This window comes from Dinoponera quadriceps, unplaced genomic scaffold, assembly GCF_001313825.1.
Source record: "Dinoponera quadriceps isolate SergipeBrazil2010 unplaced genomic scaffold, ASM131382v1 scaffold426, whole genome shotgun sequence".
Taxonomy (NCBI): Eukaryota; Metazoa; Arthropoda; class Insecta; order Hymenoptera; family Formicidae; genus Dinoponera; species Dinoponera quadriceps.
Window position 1 is genome coordinate 7578 of NW_014554535.1, and position 16070 is coordinate 23647.

Below are 16070 nucleotides of genomic sequence, written 5' to 3' on the forward strand. Positions count from 1 at the left end.
TATTCTCTTATTCTATGAAGGGTGATTCATATAAAAAATGCACGATCTAATTATTTTCAAAATTTATTAGCATATAAAAACAGTTCATAATGGTATAGTAATATTAAAATTTTTTTTACATAATCCGATTTCTCACTTTCTTTTTTCCTTTCCTCTCCTCCTCCTCTTCCTCCATCTCCTCTCTCTCTCCCCCTCTCTCTCTCTCTCTCTTACTTGTCACTCGTAAAATGTCGAAGTAAGATCCTCGAAAGTAAATACTATCTCAACAATTTTTATATTTTGTTCTGGTACTATTACAGTATAAAATATCTCAAAATATTATAAATATCTAGTTAAGTAATATAAGACCGAAATATCTCATGAAGTATTCATTTCAATGATATTATGTGAATATTTTCCTACATAGAATATTGAAAGAAATCTATTGTTGTTATCAATTTTTACATATAATTTAGTATTAGTGTATCAGTAAAATGAAATGGAATCGGTTTATTGTTTTTTTCTTACATCAATCTATTCCTCTCAAAAAATCTCTTTTCATGAATAGTATCGTACCGCGCGGTAAAAAGTAACATAAATGTACTTAACGTTAGCTAAAACACTCAATGCTACTGTGATAGCCTCGGAGAAACATTTAATGATATCCGGATCCGATAGCTTACAAATTTTGAAACCATTAGCAAATGGGGGGATAACTAATTTTATATAATTTGTTACATAATTAATAACGTACGGTTTCGATGCGTTAATATGTTGAAATATAAACCAAAATAGGGGAATTATATTTTTTTATATTTGCTTGAACGCACTTTTAGAGAATACAACGTTATTTTTAAAAAAATCGATTTTTTTTTCAAAAGTATTATAAATGGAATTTTGTTTTCAATAAAAATCGATAGTCTCGAAGAGTATTTTACAATAATGTTTCCAGATTTTTCGAAAATGTTTTAATTCTTAACATATTCGCACTCTTCATTTCTTTCATAAACTATATAATTTTTTTCCATTAAATAAAGGGACATTTTATGTCGAATCTAATCATATATTATAGTTATTCTCTATTGTAAGAGGATTTATTAAAACTTGAAAATTGGTACAGAAGAAACTGCCTTCATTTAAATATTAAATATTGCTTGTCACTAACTGTTTCAAATATTCTACTCAACGTGCAATCAAATAGTTATGTCTGTTACTGATCACATATTATTCACGTATCCATCTGTTCTAACTTATGTATCTGTCTCTCTGCGATAGTTTAACCCTTTGTGCTCGAGAGGTGCCTCTCAGGCACCACTGGATATGATGCGACATCTCGAGCGGTGCTTCTCAGGCACCACTCGGATCGAGGTGGAAAATCGAGCGATAACGTTGTTTATTTATATTTGGCCTAACGAATATCGCTTCACGAATCTACTCCTAGCCCTTTGTGTGTAATCTTATGAGGTAATGGCTACAGAGATGTTTTATCATTTTAAGTTAACTGTAAAAAACTCATGAAATAAGCGGGACCAGCTAACTCCTCTCGAGTGGCTAATTCGCTCGAGCGAAAAAGGCCTCGAGCGCAAAGGGTTAATATATCATTATTACTCTCTTTGTATACTAATGGGGCATTCCAGTTTATAAAGATTATTATTATTATTATTACGAAATACGAATAAAGTAGAAAATAGTTGGAAATACATCTATAAAGCGCGCTATCTCGCCTGTATGAGTTGCATAACCGCTACATATTTACGCTTTCCATAGGTCTGCATTACACGTTTTTTTTCGTATCCCTTCGTAATAAGAGATAGCGATTATATACCAGGTTGATTGATAGGTCCTTAGAATGAAAATGAAAAAAAAAGGAAAGTAAAAAAGTAATATTTTATGTATGAAAAGATATGCAACGTGCACGTATAATGCGACACACGAACGGCAAGATAGAGTTATAAAAAATATATTACCAATGCCTTATGAATTATGCGATTCATTATGACAGACTAGACGTTTTTCCTGTTGATTACGACCTGTCTACATTATCATATATTACGTCGTTATATAACAAAAGCAATCTCAGACAGCTGTTCATTTTTTTCCAAAGTTCACTCTCATGTTAAGACATCGTACAATAATAATAATATGCATTTATATTGTAATTATGTTTGTCCGTTTCTCCGAGTGATTCGCCGTCACTTTAGTAATAATTTCCTTACTCGTTATTATAAGGTTTTCGCTAGCTTACAGCAAAAGTAACTATAAGTGGAATAAGATAGAAATATTTTTACTATTTAATATTTAATCATTGCAAATTCTCAAAACAAGATCATGCACGGACTGGAGTAGACAGCTGTTCAGGTATCGCAATACTCTCTTCTCAAGTCAGCATATCAATATTCTTCAAATTAAAAACAATTTTTTTATATCGCGCATTTTTATACTTTCTCGACCACTCGCGGAAAGTCTAAAATTTATTAGAACCTTTACTCGGCACTTCTCTTCAGACATTCCGTTCCAATAGCGATACCAAATAACAATGCAAAATACTTTTCAGTCGATGTGACGGAACAGTTTCTTCGCAATTACTCATGTAAATCTACTGCCGTGATTGCAACCATCATGGATAAGAAGACAACTGTCGTTTTCATTGTTGCTGAATCTTTTCTTTGAAGTTGATACGTTGATAACATGGAAAATCAAACAATTTTCGCAGATGATAACTGTCAGTGAACGCTGAGAGAGAACTGTGAGACATGATATGCAAGCGAACGATTTAAAGTTTCTAGTTCCTTCTTTGGAATTATCCTTGTGTGATGACGTTAGAAGCAGAAAACGCGAAATTACGTTACAAACGCGTGCTAAGAATTCCGGGATTATACGTTCTAATAAATAAATTTACCTACAAAATGACATTTCCCAGCCAACAACGAGTCTGTTTTCTATTCTTGCACTGACTGTATTAGCTAACATTCGTTTTCTTTTCCTTTCTTTCTTGAGATTTCATGGGAAGGAGAGGAAAAGAGAAAACTAGTGTAAGCTAATGCAGCCAATGCAGGAATAGGAAACACATATAAAATTATGTCAAATGACGTCTTAGTGACGTTGGAGACATCATTCAAGTTATTATTAAGAAGTATTTATTAAGAAGTCACCTAACTTAGGTTAAGATCGACTCCGCACGTTTATAAAATTGTCCAAATACTTTTTTTTACTCGAACAATCGATACAGTAAAAGTCCGGACATGTATCTAAACCTACACATTATCATTATTTTAATTTTTAAGACTCCTGTACATTTATTGCAACCGTTATTGTTTAATGACTCGAGGAAATAATGAAACGAGGAAACGCATGCTAAGAATTCTATACGTTCAAATAAAAAGATATATCCACAAAGTAATATTTGTAATTGATTCAGCACATTAATAAAATGCTCCGAACGCTTTCCTTTTGCTCTAACGTTCAATAAATAACCATAATACATGATATGCTTCCTTTTTAATCTCTTCTTAGATGATTTTGTTAATGTTCATTTTACAGTTATTTATTGATCGTTAGAGCAAAAGGAAAGTGTTTAAAGCATTTTACTAATATGCTGAATCGGTTACAAATGCTATTTTGTGGATATATCTTTTTATCTGAACGTACACTGCAAAAATTTTGCATGCGTTTCCATATTTATGACATTATCGAGAAAACTGTGAGACATGATATGCAAACGATCAATTTAAAGCTTCTAGTTCGTTCTCTGCAATTATCTTTGTGTGATGACGTCAAAAGCAAAAAATACGTATTATGAATTCCGGGAATATGTGTTCTAATAAATAGTTAATAAACATCAAGGATGGTCATTATAAATACAGGCGTCGCAAAAAAATGTTACCACACTAATATCGTTCGTTATAAACATAGAAAGCAACATTGTACAATATTTAATAAACATTTTATAAACAATCAAAGTGTGGTAACATTTGTTGCATTACCCTGTAGTTAAGTAAATAGTTATGAGCTTTAACTTTTTTGCGGCGGCGCACTACATCAAAACGCACTTGTAATACGGTACGAGAATCAATCATGTGATATTGAGATGGCAAGGTAGAATATCACATAAAACTTAACACGATAAATGGAGTAAATAATATTTAATATTTATGTTGACTTTTCGCGGCTACTGCGGCTACTGCGTCACTGCGACGCGCCGTATATATCCATAAAAGAAAAGCTAACATTCCACGACGGAATATATGACGTACGCAGCAAAAAAGTTAAATATTCTTATTCTTAAAGCATATATATACCTAACGAACGAACCACGAACGAACAGCGAATGCAAACATTTGTTATTATATTTGGCGTATGTAAAAATGCTCATATACAGAATCCCCGAATAACCGCATGCGGAATGTAATTACGTGTAACGAGGAGCATTCTTGGTACCAAACAAAGCAATTTTTCGTTTACCGAAATTCCGCTCGAATTATAGTTTTTAAATGATTGTTATTCAAAGTGGTCGAATTAGTGTATTAGTTTACGCATAAAGCAAGAACGGCGCGCGCCTTGCAGAACCACGAAAACTTATCTCAATAAGTCCTATCACATAGTAACATTAATTCATTAAATCAATTTAATAACAACTGAAATTAACGAACTTTTGCGTTACTTGAAGTATATTCTTAAATTTAAAAGAATATGCCATTTGGGTGCAAAAATTAACTAAGGATTTCAGATAGAAGAGTTAGTTTCATATATATATTTTTTAAACGTATGTAATACGATTATGAAACGTTACATATGTTTACAGAACATATATGAAATTAACATGTGCTATGTGGATTGTTATTAAACTGGATTAACGTTACCACATAAATGCAGATAACATAAAAAATTTAAGTAGTAATGAAAGAAATAATATAAGAATATTACATAGAATGTAATGACAAGAATATAGTCATAGTTGTTGGATTCAGTGCCTGTCGTCCAATCATCGATGTTAAAGGACATCGACCATGTACTAGGGTGAATAGATGGACCAACCAGGCCACAGTTTGAGGATGAATCCAGGCAGAGATACGAAAAAAACATGAGAAATGTTGAAACAGCTTTTGCGGTTACCGACAAGCAAGCAACCAGGTTGTTTCTCTTTTACTGATAATGTTTCTTAAATGTTACAATGCAACATTGTTATAATATATTTTGCAATGTTCCTAAAATTTTTACGTTGTTACAATATTGCGGCAACGTTGTAGTAACATTTTATAACGTAAATGAAATATTACAATGTTTCTATATAATGTCTGTGCAATGTTCTTGTAATCTTTTTGTATTGTTTATTGAGTTATTACCATATTAATATAATTACATAGTTTATACTGCATATACAGAAAGGTTGTAGGCACATTATAATCCAACAATTTTACAAGTATGCTGAATTGATCACAAATTTCAGTTTTGACATATCTTTTTATTTGAAAGTATAATGCAAGAAATTTTGACATGCGTTTTCTTGTTTCTGACATCATTAAACAAGGACAGTCACAATGAATAGTCAGGAGGCTTAACCAAATGTGCGTAAGGATCTTTTTGAAATATGCAAACAAGAACCTGAGGAAAAACAATATTATTGCAACTGCTATTGTGAATGATTAACATCACTTTTGTCGTCGGTTATTGGCATAGATTGCGTACGAAAACGCGAACTGCTCATTAATATAATAATGAAGAGGAATAATGGTATATCATATACTTCAAATTAATGTATGAATGTATGTGCATATGTCTCATTCCTGTCTTAAAGATACGTTGTATATAAATTGTTTATTTTTTCCGTTTGATATTTCGTATTTTGTACATAATGATGAAAGCAACGCGATACAACTTCTTGCCGTTAGGAAGCACAATTTTAACAATCTCATTTGATCTGAAATAAAAGCACGAGTTCGATGAATTTGATACTAAACGCAATAGTACGAGCAAACATTTAGATCACATTTACTAGTGCGGGAATATTCCGTAGATGTGAAAAGGAGTGAATTTATTTTTACACAAATTATTATTTACAAAAGTGTATACATATAAAAGCTACGTTATGACGATTGTTAGAGTCTAGTTATTGTAAATCTCGAGATAGAAAACTATCTCCGTATCGATACAAAAATCTGTCATACGAAAAGGCAGGGGAGATCAGGATTTCCACGGTTCCGCCTTCGTCTCATCAAAGAGCTCTCTTCTGATATTTGAGCGCTAAGCTGTTCAGCGGTGGTCTGACTTTCAGGATCCCGAGATCGATGGCATGGCCGGTCAGAGGACAGCTCTGGTGTCGTCTCCGCCTGTAATTCGTATTGTACACACTCTTCTCTTGACATACCACGTGCCTAGGGAAGTAATGGATGCGCTTCCTCTCCGTCGTCGCGCATGGCGGCATCGTCACTACCAGGTCCTGCTTGTGGATCTTGCCCACTGGCTCCGGAAACAGTCGCTCGTTCAGCAGATATTGCTCCAACGATCCCGACGACCTAGATGACGCCAGCGTGTGGCTCGATCCATGCGTCTCGAAGTAGTTCTGCTCTCGAAATCTCCTCAGGACTTTCATTTCTTGGTCGATAGAATCATCAGTCAATGAGTCGTCGCCGGTTGAATCGTCGTCGTGTCTCGACTGCGTGCGTCGACTTCTTCGCTCATGATATCTTGACGAATGTCTTTTCTCACATTCCTCTCCAACGAGCCTCGCGGCCTCATCCGATTTGTCCCTGCAACAAGAACGGCGATCATGCTCGCACGGTCGCGTTTGTTCACTTCGAGTCGGTAACCTCGATATCGGTCTCGTCGAGGAGATCGTCTTCCTCAACGTTGACTTGGATTGCAAAGACGTTTGGGTTTCTTTGCTCGAAGTGCCTACGTCGTTATCGCGATCGGACTCGCCGGCTATCGAGTTGGCAGGTGCCTTCGGAGTTGCCGGAGACTTCTGTTCCTCGACACGTTTGATTTCCATCGAGCCCGTTGTATCTTGATCAGAGTCGACATCCTGCATCCTCGTGCCCGTCATGATTCTGTGGTAACTCGACGACCGAGGACACGTTCGCGAACAGTCACCTTGGCCTCCGCACGGCCACTCGCAGAGCCTGCTCTGTACATTGCGGAGGAATTTGGATCTGGGCATGTAGTCGATTTTCTGAACTCTCCTGAATGTCTCACAGCTGATCGACGAGGTCAAGGCTGCTCTGTCGACGGTTTCCTTGACTGGTTTGAGCTCGAATTGGCTCCTGCACCGATGGCAAGGTGACACAGCTCTTCGTCGAGTTCTCAGGTTCACCTTGTGCACCTCCGGGTAACAATAACATTCTTTCACCGGCTTCCTGGGCATGTAATGTTCCCGAGGTTTCTTAGATGTTAGCGTTAGTTTTGCAGCAGACGTCATGTCCGGTACCGAAGCAATCGCACGTCTTGGTCTAAGGTGATAGTAATCTGGGCATAGAACAGCGTTGATCCTGCTCGAGTCGTTGCGTAACTTCCAGGAATTATTGTTTCGCCCTACATAGTCACCTCGACTCTCGTGATTGTGATAATTAATCAGAGTTCTGTAAAGATAAAGAAAAAGAGAGAATAAAGATTTATTCAGGGAAGGAAAAGAAAACCACAAGTTACATGACTGCTTTGAATCAAAGATGCAATTCAATTTCGATTGTAAACAAGAGAATACTTACAATATTTGCGAACGCAATTTCTTCACTTCTTCATCAACTCTCTTGGAATTTTCATCAACTTTTGCCAATAATGTTTGGCTTTTCTTACGCAACTTTTCTATGCTGCTGTTGAGTCTGTCTGCCATACGTTTGTAACTTGCAATACAAATATATTAAATATTGGAAAACTTCCATTGTATAAAGTACAATTGTTATAACAAATCAGAACATATATGTAAAGCATACACGTCAATAAATAAATAAAATTAATTTAAAGGCATATAGTTATGACAGAAATTTCCTCAAATATTTTGTTTTTATAAATGCAACACATACATACGCTCACACATGTAATAATTGTTTGAAGGAGTATCCTAACCTTAACTTAACCTAATATTATATTTACATTATATCTTAATCACTATTTTATTTTTAACTATTATTTACAACAAACTCGTCAACGATGGTTATAATCAACGTAACGCCCTCATTTCCGCGTCTTTTACCAAATCCATGTACAATGTATTTTACACATGTTTCGATATTAAAAACACAATCATTAGAAATATGTTGTTACAAATTACTCAGGAATGTGAGAACAATTTTTCAAAATTTCATTGTCCATCAAATGTTCGATTCTTTCTTTTGATTAAAAGATCGATTATTCTTCTCGATTTTCAAATTCCTATGTGGGCAGTTCTCCTAATGTTACTAAATTTTAATACTATATCAGAGACAAACCTGAGAGCGACCATCCTGAAGTTTCTCACGGGACTACTCTATTTTCGATACGCCCCGTTAAGCTCATATCAAACTACGGATTGGGGATTGAGATTGAATTGAAAATTGACCAATCAGTACAAAGTTCACTAAATTTTACTAAACTTGAATTCAATTAACTTTGTATTGATTAGCCAAACTCAATCTCAATCTCAATCGGCAATCCATAGTCTGATACGAGTTTTACATGGTGCATGTAAATTACGTTCGTTATACTTTCCAATGGTAAAGTGGTAAAGTTGCTTGGTTTATGTCCGTTCTATTTCATATGACAACAGTAAAGCTATGTTCGGAAATTTCACTTGTGGTGTATTTTTGGTGGAAAAGTAGTGAAGGTACTGTGTGCCTTCGTGTGTCGAGAATTTCCGTACGCTTCAATGCAAAAGCAATTCGAATTTTACAATTTCATATGGTTTCATTGCCAATTTAATTACTCACCTTGAACATCTTGCACTATTAAATTCCCATAGGAATCAAATATCGGGTGATTTCCGCTCATTCATTGACTTCATGTCGTCCTTCTATCAATTGGTCTGTTCTTTGTAATAGCACTACTGAACTGGTATAATAAGTTAGAGCGAGACAAAATATACTTAGGTCTGTTTGTGTTGCTTGCACTTTTGACACTTTTACACCTAACATCCCTTGCACATTGGCCACTGTTTAAAAAAAAGAGCTGTCATTGGATATCGCTCATCGCATTGTGCAACGGACATTAGTGCAAAAGTATCAAAAGTGCAAGTAACGCGAACAAACCTCTTATCCCATTCTAATTTATGTCACCAGTTCATTAATGCATCTTTAAAGAACAGACCAAATGTGATGGTCCCGATTTACAATAAATAGTGGTATAGTAATCTTTAAGCCGTAAGAAATTGACCAATCATAATTGATTTCCCTCTCACAATTCAACTGTGATTGGTTAATTTCTTAAGGCTTAGTGCTTAAAACATCCATTGTAGACCGAGGGAAAGAAATCTTTGCTCTTTTTATTCCGACTGGTTAATTAAATACAACTCAAAGCGTCAAGTAGGGTTTTGGAACGAGCCTCGGTAGAAAATATTGGAACGCAGCCATAGTTACAGAAAGTTGCAAGCGGCACGCGCTTTCGCATTGGTCACATGGAACGTAGCCATATGTGAGTTATACTTGCTATGTGTTCCGTACGTTACGGTATTTATTTAATTAAAGTACACCGCGAAATTTCGCATTGATGCGCGGGATCACAAATCGCCGGTGACGTTCGATTCAGCGTCGAATGTAGCACGAGATTTGGATCTGGCTTGGCCTAACCTCACCCGAATTTACCTGATTTGATCAAACCGAACCAGACTCAATACGACTCGAGGAGATTGGATCTAACCGCATCGTTAGGTTAGGGACGCGCGCGTTTCAGTTTCGTTTGCTGCGCTTACGCTGCATTATGAACTTCTCGGAGGAGCAAATAGTCGACCTGTCGAGCGTCCAGGTTACAACGCCGCTCTTAGAAATGGCCATCCAAGCGGGCTCGAACGTCAACTCTTTCCCGGAGTGCAATAGTGGCGGGAATATGCAGTCTCAGGAGACACCAGTTATGTCAGCGATCACCGGCCAAAAGATGGTAATATTTTTTGTGCTGTAGCATCTTCCGTTGAACTTTCTTTTCTTTCTTCTCGTTTCTCTCATTCTTGGTAGATTTCGAGGAAATATTTGTATATACGTGTTACAGGATGCACAGACTCAATTTGAGCAGCAGCTGCAATGTAATACAGCAAACATCATGACTGAGCCTTCAAAGTGGTGCAGTGATCCTCTATTATCACAAATGCTGCAACACCTGGTGAGACATAAGGGGCCACAGATAAGGGAGAAAGAGGAGGAGCGGAAAGTGGAGCATCTGCAAAGTAATATTCTGAATATACCCAGTGTGCCGATATTCCGGAATGCTCAGTCGCAGAACAGCAGCAGTTTGGCGAATGTCGATTCGATGCTGGTGGTTCCAGTGGATTTGAACGTACACTTGGAAAACGAGCAGGAGAACGAGAGCAATCCGCAACCAGTCATTAAAGTGGAACAACAAGTGCAAACTGACCCACCGAAAATAGAGAAAAAATGGAAATCGTTTCGTGCGAAAATAGGCGAGATCAAAATCACTGTCAATCCTGACGGATCGAAATATTATTATTGCCGAGAATGCAACTCCTATTGTTCGAACAAGGCGAACGTGGATAAGCACATACAGGCACACATACAGGTACATATCGCTGTTAAATGTTAATCTTTTCGCAACGGTAGAGTTGATCGTCGCTTACGGTACAAAAGTAAATATTTTTCGAGACATTTGCCTATATGGTTTATCTGCGATCTGTTCTTTATAGCTATATTTCTGAACTAGTGCGATAAGTTAAAACGAGACAAATATATGTTTTTTCACTTAAATTTATTGCACCAGTTCAGCAGTGCAGTTATAAAGAACAGATCGATAGATTCATCTCATCAAAATGGATCAAGATTGATGAGTAGTCTACCGTGACCTTTCCTTGTAAGTACTTGAGACAAAGTCTCCACAGATTTTTAACAGAAGTTGTTTCGTTGGTTCATTTTCTTTTTTTCTTGTTTTGTAGAAATAAGTCGTAAATTTACTAGTTTCGCGTGAGCGGCCATTGTAATGGCCATTCGTTGCAAAAGGGTTAATAAACCGGAGTATACTAATGGCGGTGCCATTGTAGTACCGAAGTAAGTGAATGAAATTTATTGCAGGAAAGAAAATACGAGTGCAAGGAATGCGGTGCTTTATTAAAGAGAAAAGAGCACCTGGACCAACATATGCGCGGTCACTCGGATGAGCGGCCCTACAAGTGCTCGCTGTGTGAGAAGGCATTCAAGAGAAACGAACACTTGACGAGGCACTCCGTCATCCATTCCGGCGATAAGAACTTCTCATGTACGGTGTGTCACAAGGCGTTCTCACGCAAGGATCACTTGAATAAGCATACGCAAACGCATTCTGGCATGCGAAAAAACAAGATGAAAAATAGTATTTATTACATGGACCAGAAGGATTCGTTCGACAAGAGCGCTGATGTGGCGACGATACCTAAGCAAGAGGTCAAACCTGTCTTGACGGACAGCATGCCGAAACAAGAGAACATTCTTTCTCAAATATCGGAGAGCGTTTTCCTTCAGAATCTTCAAAACATCGTGAAAGATCCTGCGATACTGCACACATTAACCTCGCTCAGGGTACAAATGCCGAGAGAAGGCGGTGTGTTGCAGCAAGAGGACGTTAGTACGGACGATATCTTGTCTGATAACGTAAGATACGTAATGCCGTCTTAGCCGTAAGCAAAGTCCGAAGCAATAGCAGATTTATAACGGTCGTTGATGTACCCATGAAAAAAATTGCCGTAAGTAAGCTGATTATCATTTTCCAATAATTTTTTAGCTCCTAGGCACCGACGTTGTGAATATAAAAGTTGGCTAATTGGCTAAAAATTCACAACGCGAGCGGAACGCGCGAGTGATATAAATTGTTTCCCATCGATATTCTCCGCCGATATTTTGTTTTTAACGAAGGCGCGAAATTTTGCCACAAATTTTATTCTGAATACAAAATGTGTCAATACGTCAAAATGTGAAAACGTAGGCAATGACGTAATCAAATTCAAGCACGCGTTAAATACTAAACACTATAAATCTTTAGCGAACTCTCGAATCTGCATCTTTGGTATGATCGTGAAGATTTGGGACATTTATCAAGCTTCTTTTATCAAACTTTATTTCATTCCATCTTAGTGTGAAAGTGTTAGAGCGATCGATGACGATACAACATTTACCGACACGTGATGCTACAAGTTGACATTAACACCAAGTTGAGTGCCACACTGAATGGCGTCAAATAATGCCCATCTACCATCGGTTGTCAATATTTTTTAGCAAATGATTTCACACTAGTTAATTTTTTCTTGTGTTCTAAGATATTCGAGTTTCAAGCTATTAGGTATTAATTACGGTAATATCCGAATAATTTGAGAGATAGCCGAATATTTAAACCCGTATTCTGAACTTTTTTTTATCAATAAAAGTACTTCTAAAAGTGGCTTAGGAATTACCTGATTGGCTGAGAAGCCACATTTAAGAGTCACTTTTGTCGATAAAAGAGAATTCAAAATACGGGCCTTAAGCATCCGGGCAATATATGACAAACTTGGATATTTAGGTAAAGACTTAATTGGAGAATAGAACTCGCCAAAGACAAACAAAAAAGTCTTAGTAAACATAGGTCTACAAACTGATCGTTTTCGAGATATTCAATTTTTTTATTTCTTGCAAGTCTGTTATTTTTATTAGTTCTTTGGATAATTATATTGATATCTTAAAAATGGGAGTTGTCAATAAATTTCCGTGCTGCGCAAAAAACTTTTAGAACAGATGTTAACAAAGAAAAATGAAACGTTAGAAGTACTCTCCGAACGATGAACCCTTTATGGATTTCTCGCTAATTAGTTATTCGTACAAATTAAAATGGAATCAGCGGGCAGATGTTATAAAGATAATAATAATAAAAATAAAGTGTCAAATGTAAACGACTGTTTCTCAGTGCGGATCACCCTCTAATCTGATCATTATCGATCAGAACCGAAAGCAATTTTAGGAAAAATAAAGGATCAAATAGATTTAAATTCGCACATTGACACGGTGTCTTCTTGTGGATTTGAAATTATTACGATTGTCTCGTTCAACACACCTTTTTGAGTACGATATTTATTCTTTGTATTACGTATATTATTATTATTATTATATTTTTCGAGATATTAATTATTTTATGCCCGATATATGCATTTGTATAGAGAGTTACGATTGAAAATATTGAATATCTCGAGAATGATTAGTTTGTACGTAACTTATGTTTATTAACATTTTTTTTTATTTATCTTAGCGAGTTCCATTAGTCAGTTAAGTTGTTATCTAGATAGCAAGAGTTTCATCATAGAGTTTCTCTTGTGTATCATAGACTGATGATTTCATTTTCTTATTATCATATTTCTCATTATTGTCAAAATTAATTTACGTATCTGTTCATTTTTCTACTTCACTTTCATTAGCGGTCGTAATTTTCCCTAACGATTCTAGTCTATTAATGCAAAATCACAACCGCTGAACTCGTGATAAATTTCACTAATAAATCGGTCTGCTTGCAGTTAAGTAGACAAGTACCACAAATTAGATAAGACAAATATACGGAGAGAATTTTTATTCAATAATATACCATACACTGTATCGTGTGACTGAGATATATTTGTACTACATATATTAACTGTATTCATTCACATTTATGAATATGTATTTATGAATGTGTATTCAGAAATCAAATTTCATATATTATGACAATTAATTAACAGTTTTATTTGAATGTCGTTTTAACTTGACGATACACAAATTTATCCTCACATCAAGCGTCGTATAAGCCTTAATACTTTTTGCTAGAATTTCTTACGATTTTTAACCCCTTACATATCTATACATTCATACTACCTTCAAATATTTCCGATACGAGTGTAGTTTAGCCGAAGAAATTAGTATGGTTCTTCAATTTATGAATGCTGAGATTTTACGGAAAAATTTTCTCCGTGTAAAGCGTAAGTATGATAAGTAATTTAAGTAGGCTGAAAAGTTACGTAAATAATTAAATTTCATTCTTTTATGAGCGATAATGATAAAATATGTTTTGGAAGAAATCAATCTGCCATTAGAGAATAACGTATCGCTTGAAAGGATGAGTGGTCCACATGCATTATCTTAAAAAATCGAAATCTGGAAAATAGGATAATTTCTCGAAAAAGATCCTGAGATCCGGATATAAAAAGGAAAATGTAAAATATAACAAAAACTATCAAAAAGTTATATGCTGCATCTTGGATATATTTTTAATCTCCCGAAATACAATTTTTTTTCAGAAACGGAAGCATATAATTGTCCTGAAAAGTTATTAGATGTGTAAATTAATTCGGTGGCTTTATTACAAAAAATCAAAACTTATTTATTAATAAATTTATTTATTTACGAAAATGTACAATTTTAATTATCGAAATAATCTCCGTTATTACCGATGACCTTACGTTATTTATCAGGTAGTTGTCGAATTCCGTCGCAATAGAAAGTTGGTGGTTTTGAATCAAAGCCATCGATCAATTTTCTGATTTTACATTTTCTATTATTTTAAAATGTGTGTCAATTTGATAATGTTGCAATGACCGAAACAGGTTAAAATCTAAAGGGGACAGTCTGGAGAATAAGCCGGATGCGATATAACTTTCTAACCTATATTAAAATGTGTTTTTAATTCTTTTTACTACATAAGATCTAAGTTTAATCTAAGGGTTTTCGTGGAATAGGCCTTTTCGAAATCTCTTCAAATCTTTGATACCATTTTTCATAATTTGTATGACTCACTGTGCTTTTACTAAGAATCGAACAAATTATTTTTATGGCTTCAGCAACATTTTTTGCAGTTGAAATGTAAAATATATTGTCGAATATATGCTTTATGGATAATATTCACTACTGTGAACAATATTTTATATATTGTTCACTACTGTGAACAATATTTTTTTTTATTCTGCAGTTATTTCTGCGGTGTTTTATAGACGTAGACGGCAACTTTTTAAAATCACAATTGAGCGGAAAATATATTCAAATATAAAATTCTTATTAGAAATGGATAAACTAAAGGCATTTAATTAATTTATACATTTAAAAAATATAATATCGAAATCCTACAGAAATAATATAATTATAGTAAAAGTTCTAAAAGCTTTACACACTTTTTGATGCATTCCTCGTTGTATCAATTTCGGGATCATGATTTTTCAAAAAATTGCTCCATTTTTTGTATTTCGAGATTTTGATTTTTCAAGACAATACATGTCCATCTACCGAATAAGCGATGAAAAAAAAAACTTACGGTGCGCAAATTCGGGAGTTTCTTGTGCTTTATCCATACCCGACAATTTTTTATTGCATACGTTTCTTCGGTATTAGCTACACAGAAAAAAAATCAAATAAAAAATGGATCGTGTAAATATTTTACTGAGATAATATATTTACTGGAATTTAGCGTCTGGTTTTTTTTCCGTGTAGAAACTGGTAAAACGGAGTGAATATAGTCGATAAACCAATGAGACATCGACGAATCTCGGAAGAATAACGATAACAGCATGATACTCGCGAGTTTAGTATCTTAGTATCAACGTACACACTGTGTACTGCCATTAATTGCGCTAATAATTCTTGTAAAGTAAATGATGTACATAGATATAGACATTTTACGTAATGAGAGAGGAGATATATCCATTTCGACGAATCTCGATGTCCAATCTGTCCGTTGTGTTGTATAGCAGACTTTAACTATTTTGACCGAATTTCCGGGAAGAAAGTACTCCTAACACAGATACCTCAAATAACATTTAGCAGTTTTTATCTGAGTTGACACAACATGGAGATCGAGAATCGCATTCCGAAACGTACGTTATACGGGAATATTCACCTCGCAACAATCCGAAATTAGTGTTCTCGCGTGCAAGAAAACGCCGTGTGCAAACTTAAACGATACATTTCTTCGGGTAATTTGTGTCGATTTGTCAATCTGGAATC

The 16070-nt window shown here is 35.3% G+C and overlaps 2 protein-coding genes across 2 annotated transcripts; one reads left to right on the top strand and one right to left on the bottom strand.

The window, feature by feature from the left end:
- Positions 1-5338: 5338 nt before the first annotated feature.
- LOC106751982 lies at positions 5339-8422 on the bottom strand. Its single transcript, XM_014633325.1, has 3 exons — positions 8400-8422; positions 7680-7814; positions 5339-7553 (listed from the first exon to the last, which is right to left on the bottom strand). The coding sequence occupies exons 1-3, from the start codon at positions 8411-8413 to the stop codon at positions 6191-6193; spliced, it is 1512 nt and encodes a 503-aa protein (XP_014488811.1). The 5' UTR covers positions 8414-8422; the 3' UTR covers positions 5339-6190.
- A 1123-nt stretch (positions 8423-9545) lies between these two features.
- Positions 9546-14475, top strand: LOC106751977 (zinc finger protein 501-like). The gene is made up of 3 exons (XM_014633316.1): positions 9546-10038; positions 10147-10671; positions 11178-14475. Exons 1-3 carry the CDS (start codon positions 9862-9864, stop codon positions 11754-11756), a joined length of 1281 nt encoding a protein of 426 aa, XP_014488802.1. The 5' UTR covers positions 9546-9861; the 3' UTR covers positions 11757-14475.
- The last annotated feature ends 1595 nt before the right edge of the window (positions 14476-16070 follow it).